This window comes from Falco cherrug, chromosome 3 (assembly GCF_023634085.1).
Source record: "Falco cherrug isolate bFalChe1 chromosome 3, bFalChe1.pri, whole genome shotgun sequence".
In the NCBI taxonomy this organism is placed as follows: Eukaryota; Metazoa; Chordata; class Aves; order Falconiformes; family Falconidae; genus Falco; species Falco cherrug.
Window position 1 is genome coordinate 114,254,561 of NC_073699.1, and position 17,994 is coordinate 114,272,554.

Consider the following 17,994-nt stretch of genomic DNA (forward strand, 5'->3'; position numbering starts at 1 on the left):
GATTCAAATGAAGATATTTTGGAGGCTTTCTAGAAGATGAAAGGATTGCAGGAGGGCAGCAGTGTGTTCAGCTCTTTCAAAAATGAAACATGCAGTGGAGATAAGCATAACTAAAAAGCGTAGCTATATACATGCAGGGAGTGACATCTCACTGTTTCTCTCTCATCTGTGTTTGGTTGGCTGAATAGTAATCCTGCAAATCCACTTCTGTCTTGGTGTGGTTGCTGGAAGGAAAGCAAAGTAATTGTGCCTGATAAAAGTAGAATATGTTCAAAATAACCTGCTCTGTATCATAATGTGTTCTTGTTTAACTTTTTCTGGTTTTAAATGTTGTTAAGCAAGATTATGATGCAGATGTTTTCTTGGCTCCAAATGGCATTACATTCCCTAGATAATAGTTCTTGTTACAATAGCAGCTCTTCATGGGTCCCTTGGGCCTTTTTCTCCCCTAACAGCCTTTTAAAGTGAGGGAGCTACGTTGCGTTATATGGACATTTTTAAAAAGTCCTGTTTTTTTTTTTTTTTTTTTAAATTAGTGTTATGGGATGACTGCTTAGACCTATATTGGAGTAGTTGTTTACATCAGCCTGAATGACTTTAGAGAAAAAGTAATAAATACATGGCTTTGTATTTTACTGTTTGTGGATCATTGTTCCCATATGGTAGGACTATAGAGGCCACTAAAGCACCTTTTTAAATGACTAAGAGGAATTCTAAGCATCATGGTTTAATAGAGTGGATCAATACAGTGGTCTGGGATCAGAATTCTTGTACTGTAGTCATAGTTCTGGATCTTGGTTGCACTCTGCTTTTGAAGTGGCCACCCAGCTGCTTAGCCCTTAAGCTTCTTGGTATATGTGGGAGGTGAAAAGGGTGTAGGATTTGGGAGGGGCTGTCTTCAGTGTTTTATGGATCACAACACAGCACAGTAAATGAGGGATGAACTCTTCAGGTGGAGACCAAACTAACAGCCTCATATCAAAGCGAGTGCGCAGACAGCTCCAGTGTCCCTGCTGTTTTTTAGATTTCTCACCAAACAGTAATAGAGAGAATAGAAAGTCCAGCTAACTTATCTGTTAAAATTGGGAAATCTTGTTGAGGGTACAGAAACTTCCTAGGATAGTATTGACTTTATGTTGCTGCTCTTGAATTTGTGGAGCAATTGTGACTTGTTTGGAATTGTTACTTCTATGAAAGCCTGTGTGTAAAACTGTCTTAAAAGCAGGTGTTCTCAGAAAGCTTTTCTCAGATCGCTGTTGTGAGTATCATAGGCAAATTGCCTGACCATTTTCAGAGGAGGTGGGAGCTGATACGTTCACCTCAAATATTATCCTTGGTCTTTGTCTACTCCGTGGTCAAAGCTAATGGTCTTGTGAAGTTTTGTTCATGGTACTTACTGAATTTATTACCTCTTCCAGGTAGATAGTTGTTCTACTTGTCCTGTGCCAGTTAGAATACCACAAAGTGAAATATCACTTTCCTCCTCTTAGATCCTTACCACTCTAGTCTTTAAAAATCATCACAATTGCCAGGTAACCCTGGCTGCTTTCTGAGGAAGTATTTAAAGATGTGTGAAACATTGTTGAGTGAAATGAAACATGTTCCTCCTCTGAAAATGTAACTCTGAAGACATGCAAAGTAGCCTGTCACTTTAGCTTGATAAACGCAGAAGTAATTTTTTCACCTTGCAAAATCCTGCTTTGCTTGTGTCCTCTTGTTCCTTTAAGTTTTGTAGCATCGACATTATGTTGAAGAGGGACTGAAGGTCTTATGTAAGCTGTCACCCTGCATAGCTTGTCTGTCAAAGAGACCCTTGACCTGGATTTCAGAATGATGCCATAATATCCCCAGTCAGAGAGTATCGATGTGAAGGGTGGAATGTGCAGTGGGAGGGCCCTGATATGTGGCATTACACAGATCGTGATTTAAAAACTGATAGCTGTGAGCATAGTTGGTGTAAGGTATGGCTCAGAAATACAAGATCTGTTGTTTTTCTTTTCTCAGGTCAAGTTGGGTAAATAACAGGGGGAGAAAAAAGAAGTTACTGTCTATCGTGAGAAACACCTTGAATTGTCTGCCTTTATTCAAGTGATTACTTCTCAGCTGTGAGAGATGCTGATGAAGTCAGTGCCTGTTTGTTTTTCTCTAGACACTAGCTTCTTGAATCATTTGGGGATGATTAGTAGAGAGCAGTTCAAAACGAACAAACATGCTTTTAATTGCATGCACTTACAGGGCTTACAAGAGCTCTGGACTGTAAATATGTAACTCATAATGACCATTACTGGCTAAAGTGTTCCAGTGCTATATTTACATTATAAACTCAAAATGCCCATGAAAAAGGCAAGGAAGACAGCTGATAAGAGGCATATAATTCATTGAAGAGACTTGTAAGAGCTTTTTAAAAGATTTTCAGCAAACTTGGTTCCAGGAGGGTTCCAAACTATAGTCCTGTGACCGTTCAGCGGACACCTTCAACACCCACTCAGCTGTAAAGGTGGTAAGACACTGACTAGGTGACACAGTCCTCAGAGGGTCATAAGGTACGCAAGAACAGAGGAAGAAAATAAACTTTTTGACCAGTGCATTACTGTTGTAGGAAAAAATGTTTTTGTGTGTGTGTATGTGTGTGAGAACTTTGGAAGCCAGTCATCCTCTAAAGCTCGCAGAAAACTGTAATAAAAGGCTCATCGTGTTTACCTTCATTTGTAGATCTCCAAGCTTTACAAATGCTCAAATCCTTTTCAGACATCTTAAGATTCTGCAACAGGTACTGCTGCATGGTGTTGTTAGACAGATGTTAGTTATCAACATTATCTTTTTCTTTCAGTAACGTCAGTCAGGAAGACCTGTTCTCATTCAAGGCTGTGCAAGTTGGTTATATATTTTTTTTTTTCTATTTGGTGTTAGACTGTGACTTGAATTGACGTGGATGTGTTCGCAGTCATAAGCAGGCCTTTTCTAGACCTCTTGAAAACACTTCCAGATTTTCTCAAACTATTAACCGACGCCTCCCACTCACCCCCATCCCTCCTGCTTCAGCATTACAAAAACCTCAAAACAGCAAACAAGCAGAAGTCACTGTGCAGCATGTCAGAAATTGTTGTTTGGGAGTAATCTTTTCTCAACTCCATCCCTGCCAAGCCTTCACTCTTATTTTTCAGGGCAGTAGTAGAGATATTAAATCAGCATTACACTGAACACAGCACAACAGGTAGTGCAGCAGTAGTAAAAAATGCATCAATCTCGGTTCTTTTGGCAGTGTAGTGGGATGTGACGTAAGTCTTTGGTTCTGTTGAAATACCAAGTCTAAAGGAACACAAGGCCCAGTACTAGCTAGTAAGTTTTGTTATTGATGAGGTTGCAATTCTGTGTATGCTGTCAGATAGGATAATGCCCTGCTGCTGCCTTCAGGACCTGAGTTTGTTTTCCTTTCTTTATGGCAGGGAGAGAGCTGTGTTTAGGCTCTGTATGTGGCAGTTGATTGGAAAATACTGTAGGTAAACTCAGCAGGATCTGTATTACAAAAGTTGAGGCAAGTATCTTTAGTAAAAAGTCACTTGAAACTTGAAAGAAATACCATCCAGGCGTAATGGTATAAAGCTTTTGCAGTATCTTTTCTTCTTTTCCTTCCTATGCTGGCTTATCACTGAATTTGACTTTAGTTTGCAATCTGTGGATGTGTGTTACCATGAGGCTGGTGGCTCTGGTCTCTCCAGTTTGAGATGATGAATGGAACATTCTGAGGGATATCCTGCATGGACTCTTAAAATACTTTGTCACGCTGAATATCTGCAACTCGCGTTTTCAGCGGCAAATGGAAGACGGGGAAAGAACGTGGAAGAAAGTTGGCAATAGATGTTCTTAGTCTTTTCTGAAACTTAAAAGGTTAAACTTCTGTGTGCCTCCCCAGTGAGGTTGAGCCCATGCAATTAACGAGCTTTATCATAGAAAGTGGGATCTTTTGAAGTGTAAGCTGTATAGAAGCCACTTTTTTGTGTGTTTGAAGCAGGCATGTGCGTATTTGAACTGTGGTGCTAGTATTGCATTTTGGTACTTGGTTTAGCACTTCATTCTGTCTGTCTTCAGCTGAGATTTCCTAATGTCTTATTAAGGTTATTTTTCACAAATGATCTTGAAGGTGTTCTTAAAGCAGTTCTTCAAACCTTGTATGTGGAATCTTTATGGGCTGTTTTCTTGTCTCTCTTATTTAAATCTAATCCTTTGCGCTAAAACCAAGTTAAAATTCTTCCTTGACATAAAAATTAGAAAAAACTCTGTGGAAGGAACTCTAGCAGTTACAGCACATTTCCTTTAAACTGGCATTTGCTGGAAACTGTGCCTTTTTGTCTTGCAGTATGAGGCTAAAAGCCTGCAGAAGAATGCAGAAGTAGAAGTCCTTCTACTACCAGAAGGACTAGTAATAAGAAGAATAACATCCTGTTGTGTGTATTAGGACTGGTATCACATGACCAAACAAATCTTATTAAAAGATTTATCTGTCTGGTTTAAATAAGAAAAAGGAGCTCTTCTCCATATTTGTAGTTACCCTGCCTACTTGGATGCCTTCCAGTTTCAGTCTTGTAGCTTTTCTGTTGAATTTTCTTTCACATTATCTTTAGAACCTGACTCTTTAATACCAGTTAAGAGGTTGTAAGTACTTAAATTTGCGAAGAGGTGGTATATGTGCCTTTTTGCTCTGATAATGATTTCCAGGTGTATAGATCAAATAACTAGAGCTGTGTGTAATGGGTAACTGCAGTTTGGCCATCTTAATAACTCAGTGCCCACCGTGATCTGACTACAGCTCTTTTCTGGTGGGAGAAGTAAGTGTCCTGCTCTCCTGACTTGGATGGGAGGAAGTGAAAGTTTTTGTGTTTGAACAAATGATGAAACTTTAATCTGAACTAGATTTAGAATGCTGGGGGAAAAACCTTAACCATGTGAATATTGGGTAATGATCAGTTGAAAACGATTACGAACTTCTGCACTTTGGTTTTCTAAAGTGAAATTTAGAGGCTAAATCATGCCTGCTTGATTTCACATAAGATACTTTGGCAGTAACTTTATTTTTAGATTGCATTTGAAAATGTATAGGCAGATCTAATCGTACTTGTTATGACATCTTCTGTTCTGTCTGTCTTTGGGAGTGGAACTGAGAAGGGTTTAGTGAGAGAGTCAAATTAACACCTCGCTACTTTTGGGTTTGACTAGTAATAAGCTGCGTGTATATCCTGTGTCCTGAAAAGCAGCTGGGGCCTTTGTGTGTGTCCTTCTGGAGTGATGCTGCTCTCGCGTTGCCTGTTAAATAGGTGAAGGATGCAAAAGACTGTTTCAGGAACACGGGGACTGTAACTGGAGCATTTTTCTTTCTAGCTTCATTTACACTGAAGTGTTCCTCTTGAACTTCTGTGGGCAGAGGAGCCATCCTCGAGACTTGTCTGAAGTTTTTATAGTTTTAACTGCACTACAGTTTGTAAGAACAATGTTAAACACCTTTTCTATATAAAAGTAGCGTTCGCAAGCACTTAATGCACTTGGGATATCGTAGTAAGTTGCAGAACCCTGTAGGGGCAATGTTCTGTCTTGGTGAAGCACCTGCTCTCAGACTTACCTTTACTTGGGACGATTACTGCCAATCTGCCTTTATCATGTCTGGCCCTTATTCCTAAACTAAAGTCCCTGTCTCCTACCAGTATTGTAGTTTCCTCTGTTTCTTTTTCTGTGGAGACCTGAACATTTTAACAGCAGTAAGAGCATTTGAGTATGATGTGAAGTCACAGGTACCTGTGTTTTCTTCTAGAAAGCAGAGAACAGAAGACTTAAGTGAGTAGCTCTGCAAACACAGTTTTGGCTTATGTTTGGTAAGGATCTTTAATTGTCTGATGGCATGTGGGGTGGAGATATATAAAGTTATCCCGTACTGGATATAAAAATCTTGCTTGGATAAATGGACATATCCTGAGGCTCTAGTTAAAAAATAACAATGAAAAAAATCTTACAGTGATTGCAGTGAAGCTAAAATTTTTCTTTGTTTTTCAATGTGTGTTGAACAAATAATGGCTGTGCTATTCTTTCACTCCTTTGGATATTTATATATCCATGTATATATGTATATTCTATATTGGTCTCGGCCATTGTAAAGTGAAGGTTCCCCTTTTAGCTTAAAATACTTCTTTCTGAAATTAATTCCCTATGGAAGAAGCAGTAAACAGGTATCAAAGCCAGTTAATGCTCTTTAACCAGGGGTGCTGTAACCTGCATTTCTGTAGTATGATGACAGGAGCAGCTGCTTTGGTGGTGGTTTGGTATAGTGAGAATGAGGAGCTGCCAATGATTAAAATTACTGGAAATCCAAGCTACAGAGCTTGCCAAAACCCACTTAAGATTTTCAATGTATTTGCTTCTGCTATCCTAATCCATATTTAAACATCTGTGTGATTACTGTATTTGGCAATATACATGGTGTATTATCCCAGTTTACTTCAGAGAACAAAAAAAGAAGGCTTGAAATATTTTTGTAATTTTTGTGATGGTGTTAAGTTTTATGGGTTCCACATTCATGCCTTGTTACATATAGAATGATAAAAGTGTGTAACCCACCACAACATCTGTAACTGATGATTAAAGTTCAATCAGCAGATACGTTTTTCACAGTATTTACATTTTGGTCAAGAGTGATTGGGCAACATTATAGCTTTTGAATGTGGACTTGGTAGTATTCTCCTGTTCCAGTGTGGTTGGTGTGTGAAGTAAAAATGTATGAGACTAAATGGAAACGTGTAAGTTTAGATGATGTAGTATTTCAGTTTTAAGGTAACTCTCTGCTCTTATGGTTTATGAGATCCTTCAACATGTTGGGTATATGCTTTGATATATAAAACCCTATTTGCTTTTGGTTTCTAATGTTAGTAAATAAAAAGTGGGGAAGTAGCAAGAGGCAATATTGTATTTCACTGTAGAGGCAAAATATACCTTGGAATCTTTAAAACATGTTTGGATCATTGCTTAAGTAATGAAGATTATTTATCAGCTATTTTTCTGTGGTAGTAATGGCTTAGTCTTAATTAGGTGGCTGCTGATAAAGTAATTTTTCTTTGGTCTTCTAGGAGGTCTGGATTACTGCTACACAGTTCAGGTTGTGCAACAGTGTCTTTCCCCTCTCTATTTTTTTTTTTTTTTTTTCCCTGGTGATGGTGCAACTACTCTTAAGGTTATGTGACTGCTTTATTCCGAGACAAAAATAGGCTTTTTTTGTTATGATGTTGGTTTAATCCTGCAATGTTTTTGAAATTTAGTATTTTTTTATAATAGTCTTGGAAATGTGACATTTGTGTAAGAAAGTTGAGTAGTGCTTGCTGTGAGACTTTATTGCTTGCCTTTTAATGCTAGTCAAACTATGATTAGAAGAAGAGGCTTCCTGTACTGTTCATAAATACATTGGCCATGAAAAGCACTTTTGAATGGGTTCTCCTGAAACAGGAGCTAGGGGGGGAGGGTGGCAATTTTGCTGTATTAGTAGCTGGAAGTTTCATACATGAACAGACTGAGCAAATTGTGGTATATACAAATCCTTGCATAGCCCTACAGTGAACTAAATCATTATGAATGTGGTGTTTGTTTATCTGATGCTGCTCCTCTATGTAGAATGTTTGTTGTGGTGGTTTTTGGGGGTTTTTTTTGGGGGGGGGTGGGGTGGGAGGACACGCCCCCAATAATTGGACTTTTAATAAAAACATTGAAGTACTTTATTTCAATTTAATCTGGGAAAAACAGCAAGGACTTAAATCTGCAGTTATGTGGAACATTCTTTTAAGTCCTGCAGTATTTGTTCTTGGTTGATGGCAAGAACTGGAATTCATCAGTGCTTCCCCTGCAGTGTGTGGCCCTTGATATTCAGAGGCTTCTCTTGTTGTGCTTCGTGGCAGGTTGTGTAGAGGGATTTTTCTCTCTGCTGGCAAGTTGGCTTTGCCTATGCCCTTAATAAGTGTTGATGAAGATAGAAAAACAAGAGTAAGGGGAAGTGCATTTGGAGGTTACTTTTGTGAAGCGATTTACCCACCAGCCATATGGAGGTCACTGTATTTGATGTGTTGTTGACCCTTCAATAGACTCTGCTAACGTAATATGGTTCACTTGAAATTTACTTTTAAAGTTTGGCAAAGAGCAGCTTGCGTTGAAATTGCAGCTGCTTTTTCCAAATTACTTGCACAGCTCTGGTTCTGTGAAACTTGGAGAATACAAGGAACAGGTCAGAATATTTCAGGATGCAGATAAAATTAATATGGATGAATTATCTGTCAGTTGCTAATGAACTTTGGGGTTTTTCCTTCAGACAGGAAATTTAAATTCCTTTTTCCTTTATGTTTAGAGATGTGGGGTGGCTGACACGTTCTCAGCCTTTCATCTTGAGACTTCCCCGCAAAAAACCCTGTAGCTTGTCAGGTTTCAAGCCTGCTTTTTCTGTTGTTTGCCACCCATCCCTGATAAAGAACTATTGTCGTGACTGCTGATGGGTTATTGCTTTTTTTTAACTTGGAAATTTTTCATATATATATATATGTAAATAAATAAAACTCTGTCTTTAAAAAAGGACATTCTGTGCTTTGCAGTCAAAGGATGGTGCTTGTGCTGCAGTTGCCTGTGCCAGAAGAGAAGTGTGATCTTTTTACAGTGTTGGAAAGATAGTGATACTGAGGTCTTCCACTTGGAAGATACATTGACACTCTTGAGAGAGGACAGAAAAGCTGATGCAGCTTCTTTAGGGACACTTCAGTCTGTTGATAATACCAGGTTGTGGTAATTCTATCATAAAAACTAGTGCTTTATGCTCAGGAGAGAGAGCGCTAACAAAATACATAGGTTGCGTACAGATGGGACTGTTTTAAGAGCTGTTTCCTGAATGTATTATCTGTTTGCTGTTGTAAGGTATAAGTGGGCTAGTATCAAAGAAGTGGTGGTGGAACATAAATTCATTTGGCTATAGCTGCACTGCATTTAGTCATTACCTGTGCATATGCGAAGTTGGGGTTTTTTTAGCGCAGTTGGAAATTGAACAGAATGTGGGTTTTTTGGTCATGATTTTGTGCAACTTGAACCTTGCATAACCTTAAGAATCCTGTGTTGGTGGTAAGCCTATATCAGCATATGAGCTGAATTCTGTATTGTATTGTCTCTTAATGATATTGGACTGTGTGAGTGTTTCTTAGATGCTGCTGAAAACAAGACAAAAGGACTTGCTCTTTGGCTTTTTTCTCTTAAGTTCTCCAAAATGAACTTGTAAACAACATTCAGGTCTTACTAAACAGGAGAGGGTAGTGATTTACTACAAGTAAGACAAAAAGCAATGTAAAAAGCTCTGAAAAGAATAGGGTTTTTGTTTAGGTTTCAGTTTCTTGTGGCTTTTGTACCTAACTCCAAAAATTGAGCTGTTGAGATCTGGGGCTAGTATATAAGAATAATCAGAAGTGGCTGGATTTTATCCATGCTTGGAAGTCATTGAATAACATTTTTTAGGTTTATCCTGTATCGTTTAATTTCTGATCTCAAAAGAAAGCAAAGATCTCTTGTACATAGGCTGAGATGCCTACGTATAACTTGTAAATTTTAGATGACCCTGGGAAAGTAATCAGTTTTCTTTGAAAATTAATAGATTATTTACTCTCCAAAGATAATCTTGTATCGACAGCAATAGAAAAAACCCTCAAGCTTGCTATTGGGGAATTTCCTAACCTCTGGAAATTTAAGGCATTTCTTATTGAGTCCCTGCAGACCATTGCTACCACTGTTATCTGCGACTTCTCTGGCAATTGACAAATTCATTGTAGTTTATTGGAGTTTTGTTGGATTCCCCTTGTGTGTTATCAGAATGATGGCAGCTGCTGCAAGGAGGAAAGAAAACGGAATAATTTCCTACCTGGATGATCAGTTCATTCAGGAAATGCCTGAGAGATTCAAGCCACAGCCTGAATTGTATCGGCAAAAGCAATTTGTCTCTCTTTGGCTATTTCCTTTGCTGGAAGTAGTAGTCAACAGGGGCAAGAACACTGTAATCTGAGGTTCATGTAAGAGTGAAGACATCACAGATCACTGATTTCTCAGCTGACTTCTTAAAAATCAAAATAGTCTTTTTTTTAACCTTGTCTGTGGTTTTGGATGCTTAATGCATGAACATTCAGTCTTACTAATCCCTGACTTTCATGTGATAGTGTTCTACACAGTGGACTAATTTTGGGTTGCACCCAATAGTAGCTTCTTGAAAGCCTATGAAGTGGATGTGGGTAAATCAGCTCTACCCTGAACTGGTGAACTAGGGAAAAAAGGCAACTTAATAAGTTAAGTTGGATGCACCCTTCTTGAAATATCCCTCCTTTCATGAATATGAATATTTACAGAAAAAATGGTATGTTATGATTCTTGTTCATCAGTAGCTACACCTGTTCGGACTGCTGCTGTTGAGCCATATTTAAAAGGCACTTGCAAATACTTTAGTTGTTGAAAATTCACTAGAGCTTTTCTTATGTATGTGCTGCTGGCTGTCACTCAAGGATGTATCATGCAACCTGTCAGTCCAGATCATTTTGCTTTAACCAACAGAAAGGACATTTTAAGAAAACTCCTAATTTTCAGTCAAAAGACTAAAGGATGTAACTGCATAGGGCCAGTATCCTTTACCTTTAGTTTGACTGAGGTTTGGTAGTAGTGTCTCATGGGGAATTAATCCAGGCCCCAGTTGCAGGGTGCTCTGGAGGGGTGTCAGTGAGTGGCTGCGTGTGGTGTGTAGCTGCCCACGGGGGTTAAACCACAGCAGTATGCAGCTGCTCTCTGCACTTGGTTGTGGTTTGAAGATCCTGTCCCATAGATCCAAGCTTGCAAATATCCTTGTAAGAGCAAGTAAAATTTTTTAAATCTAAACTTGCATTGAACAAAGAAAAGGATGCAGTTGATGTTAACTGTATTGATTAAATCATCAGGGAATTAAAAACATTAGGATTATCTCTTCCCTTACTATTTGCCTGCATGAAACTGAATGTGTTAAGCTGATGAGTTATAAAATCCATCTCCATTGTTTGCTTATTGGTAAAGCAAGCATGAAAAGTCATATTTTTGATAGATGAAAAAGAAGATTTTGTTAGTGCACTTGTAACTGCTGTGGTTTGGTTTCAATTAATTAATTCCTGTAATCTGTGGATTACAGGTTAGCTCTATTTTTGTAAAAGCAGGCTAGGGGCAAGCAAGGTTTCCTAACAGATTGCCCTGGAGGTGGCAGATGGCATTCTTTATTCTGTATCAGCTTTGCAGGGCATCCATTGCTAGAGGTGTTGAGATGTAAAACAATACGGCCATTTGCTAAACTTTTCCATTTGCTCCAGGAAAAAAAAAGTTTTAGGTTCTTCTTTTCTTGCACTTGTCCCTTCCTAAATGTTTTTCACTTGCATGCTTCCTGTTCAGCTTAAAGTATAAAATGATGCATATTCTCAGCGAGGACTTTCCATCTAAAAAGTTACTGTATTTCTGTAGTGAACAAAAGAATCTTTATAAGTATTGAGATCTTTGTGAGGATGGAGATAGCTTCAGGCATTTTACAGACACTTCATGTTGTTATTTCAGTGAGTGCTTCAGAATGCTACCTTGTATTTTACTGTCTTGTGTTTTCCATACTCAATTGCTTTAGGATGTGGGGTTTTCTTTGGTTGTAATTTTTATTTTCAGAAATTGAAAGAATTTTGAATATTAACATGGGCTTTTCCCCTCTTTCTCCCCTTCACCCCTTCAAGAACCTTTTTAAAACGCTGGGGTTGTTGGAGTGGTTGAATTTTTCCTGGATTTGAGTGAGAAATTCAGAAGACTGAAGCCCAGGCTCACTGTCTACCTTTCACGGAGGCCCAGCCGTGAGAGGACAGAAGAAGGCACGTGGCGAATCATGACAGCAGACAAAGAAAAAGACAAAGACAAAGAGAAGGACAGGGATAGAGACCGAGATAAGGAGCGAGACAAGAGAGACAAGGTGAGGGAGAGTGAGAACTCACGCCCTCGACGGAGCTGTACGTTGGAAGGAGGTGCCAAGAATTATGCAGAAAGTGACCATAGTGAAGATGAGGACAATGACAACAACAGTGCCACCACAGAGGAGTCCACAAAGAAAAGCAAAAAGAAACCACCCAAGAAGAAGTCCCGATACGAGAGAACAGACAACGGTGAAATAACGTCCTTTATCACAGAGGATGATGTTGTATACAGGCCTGGAGGTAAGGAATTCTTACATTTCCTTTGAAAGTAATTGTGTACCAGAGCTACCAGTTACTTTGCTGCAGCAGACAGCACAATGTGCTCTCTGTTAACTTAAATTATGATTGTCCTAGGGGCAGGTTGCCCCACTTCCATTGGAGACAAGTATGGATATGCATGCAAAAGCTTTCCACTGTATCTTGCAATATCTGATTTGTTGGAAAGAACTTAGTTCCTCTTTGAAAAAGAGCCACCCTTTTTTCTTTCTACTACACTAATTATCTGTGTATCCTATGGAATCTCTGTCCGTGGAAATTTCACAACTAAATTGGATAAAGCAGGAGAGCACTTTGCTCCAACTTCGGAATGAGACCTGATCTAAGCTAGAGATTTGACTAGGTGACATAAAGAGGTATCTTCCAACCTTTCTGACAAGTTTTTCTGCATATCTGATTTCTTTGTAGAGCTCCTCTCCTGTCTTCTGTTTGTGAAATATAAATGAGGTGACTTAAGATCTCATATCTGTTATGCCATTGATTTCACCTCCCTCATTAGTAGCTAGTTAATGCCTATGCACAGCAGCTTAGCTTTTGGTCAAAACCGTGTCAGTATCAGTAAGTGTCAGGGATGTTTAGGGACAGAAGCAGAAGCTTGCAGTGCGCTCTGGATGTGCCTCATAATTACTGCCAAGTTTACATAAGGTTTGTATGGTCTCATGTAAGGTTTCAAGATCTAACCTGTGGCTGCTGTCAGCTAACTTCTTCCTCAGAAGAAGGAAACTGTACTTAGGAATACAGCTAGCTGAATAATCTCATTTTTGAGTAAAACCAGCTGTGTTCATCTCCACAGCATTTTAAAAGTGTTGATTGTAACTACTTCTTCCACCACAAGGAATAGTTGTGTTTGGCTTTACTGTTCAAAGTGCTGGTTTAAGGGCTCTGGTAGTTTTAAATTACTTTTCTGTAAAATGATCACTGTGCTGTAGTAACACTGCTGGAGCAAAATAGAGATAGATTGAAACTAAGGATGTGAAAACTTGTCCTGTTTTTCCAGGAGGAGCTGTATATCTCAACTACTAAAGAGCTTGTAGTACGGGTGCAGATGTAAATATTTTACATGCTCTATCCTGTCATAGTAGCTGCAAATGCTCTAAAATGCTAGTTGTATGTGTGGGCATTATCAGCTGCCTATACAGATGGGCTGAAATTCTGCTGATTTTGGAGGTGTTGCACTCCATACTTATTCTTCTGTGTGAAAGCTGTAATCTTGTTTTCACTTAAATCTACTAGCGTTTGTCAGAATAGTTTATCTGTTGAAATGCTTCAAATATAATTCCAAACCATTGGAAAGATACATTTTTTCTCTTGGTCGGGGCTTGCAGTTGAATAGTATTTGTTGGTTGATCAATAGCAACAGGGAGCCTGCAGAAGTGTCAGCTTTGGTGGCAATCTTATTTTCAGTGTCAGGATAAAAAATAATTTGGAATCTGTTAAGAGCAGCTGTTAGGTGGGCCCAGTAGTACAACGCGAGACATTGGCTTTATTGCAGAAAGACTTTGCTTAAAATTAAGATGGAAAATCAGTTTGTGATCTCATTTTTAGCTTGTAATAGGATGGAGAAGTATTAGCACTCTATCCAGTAGGTGCAGTGCTTGGAGTAGCTCTAATGTAGCAGTACTTGGATAGAGGGATACAACAGCAGGAATCAGTGCTGTAGTTCTACAGAGCTTACACCTTTGCCAGATAACTGATGGAGGAGGGGAGAGAGCCTGTAAATGCTGGTAGTGTGGGGAAAGCTTAGATCGTTTGTGCTGTATTTTTCACGAGAGTATCTATTCAGAAGAGGAATCCTCTCTATGTATGGATCGGCAAGAGCTTCAGTTACAGCTTGGGTGTTCTCGCTTACAAGCAATTGCACTGTGGGGGAGACACTGTTTATAGACTGAACTGCAAGGGAAAGCCTCAGTCCTAGCACAGGTGTGGAGATGTGTTGGAGAACCTTCACACAAGTAGTGCCCTGTAACTGCTGGCTGAGTACCACTCAGGCCTTATGGGACTTCAGGGAGCACACATGGTTGATAGTGTGGAGAACAACAGTCTCTGACAAACGGAGTACTTAATCAAACACATTTTGGTGGTGGTGGCTGCAGAACCCATGATCGGGGAGCTGTCTGCTTGGGGAGCAACTCCTCCTTAAGTGAGTGTCGTTTGGCAGGGTTGGGAAGATGTTGCATGATCTGATAAAGGATTTGAAAGCTGGGCTGCCCAGTCTCAAGTAAGACTAGTGCTGGCCATGGGCAGCTTGCTTCATTTCTGCTTTGCCCATCCTTCTGCACTGCTTGAAGAAAAGGAGGTGTGGGGAGGTTATCTAGTGTAAAACCAGGAAAAGCCATAGAACTCCTGATAATTGAGATTTTATACCAATTCGGTAATTTAAAAATTGGCTTATTAAATTTTACATTTGTATTAGTAGTAATTAGCACAAGCATTGAAAATTTTCTCTTCCTGTTGCTCTTGTGTTTTCTTTTAAACTTGCATCTATCCTTTTATCTTGAAAACTGCAGAGAGCAATGAGAACTTGCATTATTGGCTAGCTCCTTGTTAGAGGGATGTGAGCCTAGCTGAAACCTTAATTGACTATAGTGATTTTTAAATTTTATTTAAAATGTAATTTCTTAATAGGAATGAGATCTTGAATACACATTCCAGTGTGTAATATATTCTAAGAAAATTTTAGCATCTATTACAGGAGAAAATCTTAGCTTCTGTTTTGTGGTTAGGGAGAAGTATGTGTAGCTAAGGGTGCAAATTACATAAAATTTGAGAGGGATTAAGAGAATTTAATTTATTGAGACTTGCACAGCAAGGATTAGACAGATGAAAATTAAAAGGTGTGTGCAGAATGGATAGCTATCTTCAGCTTACATCTTTCATGCTTTAAGGAAAGGAAATCTCTTCCATCCATTTGATTCTTTCTCTTAAATGCTCTTATCTGATATGGATGAATGTTCAAGGCCTGCATTGTCTTACTATGAAGTCCTTTGGTAAAATCTTGTTCTGTTACCCTGTTGCTATGTAGTACTTAACCCAAACACTTCATATTACTTTCTTCTCTGCTGAGCTCAGCAGCTTTGAGTCATAGCAAATAAACTGTAAATAAGTAGATAATCAAGATCATTTGAACTCTTTCCAATGAAAGGTTACACTATATTGTTACTATATAAATACTGTTCTTATTAATTTGCATAGATATAATGAATGTGGGGGTCGCTTTAAACAACATATTAAAATTTGAGTAGGGCTTAGAAAATGCGATGCAATTAATCTTCTCTACTTTGAAAATCACACAGGCCTATCCTAAAAGCTTGTTGGCCTACTTCCCCATCTGTCCTCTGTTTCTACGACCTCCCTCCTGTTTCCTTCCTAATTTAACCTGATTTTTTTTTCTTTTTTTTCTTCACCCCCTGCCCCCCACAGTTCTTACCTTGCTTTTGTCACAATGACTGTTACGGTAACAAATTTATTGTACAATGTGATTTGCTTGTAGGCTTCCTTAGCATAAGGTAGTAATAGTGTAAGATAGTTGCATCAAGACTGAGATGTTAGTGTTTGTTTTCTCCTCTTAGATTTGGTTAGATTATTTAATGCTGAATTTCCTTCCATTTCTAGTGCAAATTGGTTCCCTTCTATCCTACTGGCTTTTGCCAAAATACAGCACTGTTTGAAAGGGCTGATTTCCCATACAGTTTGTATGCACATGCAATATGGTTAACACATGGCTCCTAATTGGATGTACTCAAAAACTGGTGGTCTTGTTTTGTAGTATGTTTTTTGCAGTTCTACTTTGATTGTCAGACTGTAAGCGAATTTGAATACTTTGATATTCTGCTGTGTAAACCAGACCTTACAACTACATCTGTTGTTTTGGTTAGGCAATTGGTCTCCACGTAGGATTTTCTGTGTAGAAGATTGTACAGAAGTGCTATCAATCAGATGGCTGTTAATATATTGTACTGGACTTGAGTGGGGAAGGTGCTTTTGGAACAGCTGCCCAGGCTTTTCCCAAGTGCCATGCTACTGCAAGCACTGTTGAGTGATATAGTAGCTGTTGTACAGGCCCTGCTTTTGATGCTTGGTTTAAAAGAATCATTTGCCTAGCTGGAGGAGGGAGCTATGTGATGGAAGACAAATAGTCATGTGTGACACTAAATTTCTGACCAACATGATGAAAGATGAAACAGGTAGTGATGATACTGTTCCAGAGAATCTTTTTTTTTCCCTCCGTGTCCTGTAGGTCAACAACGTGCTTCATGTCTTACAAGGACCTGATGTGTGGAGGTATCTTTCTTGTGTATCTTCAGCTTGACCTTGGACACGGGGATTTTTTTTTTTCTATCCCATATCCCAGTAAATTGCTCTTATGAAGTGAAGTAGGTTAAGATTCCAGAAAAGTACATACCAGAAATATCTTCATCAAAACAGTAGCTGGTTATGTGAATACTCTTATTGCCCTGTTCGTTTTTGTTCGTTGAACTCTTGCATGCATTTCTTGCTCAAGGAAGCTATATGGTCCTCTGTCTGCTTTCATCCTCAGTCTGTTCAACACGTTAGGAAGGCATAGTACTTTATCAAAGCCACAGAACTTAATACTGAGGATATTGTTGCTACTGAGCAGGCTGCTGTAATGTCATCATGATGGCACCTTGAATGCTGGACTGGAAAAACTTTGGATGAAAGTCTGAGTTGATTTGGAGCCTCAGGAAAACATCTTCACCTGGAGACGAGGACAATATTGTTTGCTCTGCCTGTGTAGAACCATTTAAAAGGATCTGCAGGAATTAAAAGGATTTATGAGGATCTGTTTCTGCAGTGACATCAGTAGCTATATAAACAGCACATCAGCAAGAGGAATCAACATGAGGTAACACAAGGTGAAATGCTTCTGCAGGGAGAGTAGAGCATTATAGGACTTCATAATTTTCTAGCAAATTGCTTTGGAATAGCTTACATGAGAGCCTCTTTGTTCTAGGTGTTTTAAAATCTGTGTGAATCTGGAAGAAGAGGTACAGATTGGATATGGGAAGCGTGGTTTGATGTGGTGCAGGGAAAGACGCACAATTAGTTTTATGTGGATCCTGAAACATCTGGCCTAGTACATGAAAAAATAGGAATGTGTCTCTGCCGCCTTGAGATGTTTTAGGCCAGGGGTCCTCAAACTACAGACCGCGGGCTGGATACGGCCCCCCAGGGTCCTCAATTCGGTCCCCAGTATTTACTGAACCCCCCTGCCCCCCCCCCCCCCCGCCCCCCCCCCCCCCTGCCCCCCCCCCCCCCCCCGCTGGGGTTGGGGGGGGGAACCAAGCAGCCGCAGATGACTGCCTGCCACTTCACCCGCGCACCGGCCCCCTGGTTAAAAAGTTTGAGGACCCCTGTTTTAGGCAGTCACTGTTTGGGACGGCTGTTGGGCTTTTTGGTGCTTTTTTTTTTTAAGGTATGGGAAATCTTTGTCAGTGGGATGGAAGTGAGATATTGCTACTGGAAAACACAACTTGAGTACTACTTTTTCTCGATTTATGGATAAAGTTTTGTTAGATTTCTGTCCTTGAGTGCTGTTCAGGAGGCACCGTAACCCTATAAGCTATTGTCTGGACAGGCATCAGAGAAGGAGAGAGACTGGATTTGCAGGTCAGGTGCATTGTGCACACAGTGCTGTTCAGTTGTCACCAAGTGTATCAAAGTGAGATCTTATATACTTTTCATACGTTCT

At 39.5% G+C, this 17,994-nt stretch overlaps 1 protein-coding gene across 7 annotated transcripts in view; it reads left to right on the forward strand.

Moving 5' to 3' along the window:
• The window catches only part of RERE (arginine-glutamic acid dipeptide repeats), a 254,406-nt gene that overhangs the window by 63,548 nt on the left and 172,864 nt on the right, over nt 1-17,994 (forward strand). For all 7 annotated transcript variants that reach the window (XM_055705121.1, XM_055705123.1, XM_055705116.1 and 4 more), the window contains exon 2: nt 11,778-12,248. In XM_055705121.1, the coding sequence (XP_055561096.1) occupies nt 11,924-12,248 (325 nt within the window). In that variant the 5' untranslated portion in view covers nt 11,778-11,923. The remainder of the gene's footprint in view (nt 1-11,777; nt 12,249-17,994) is intronic.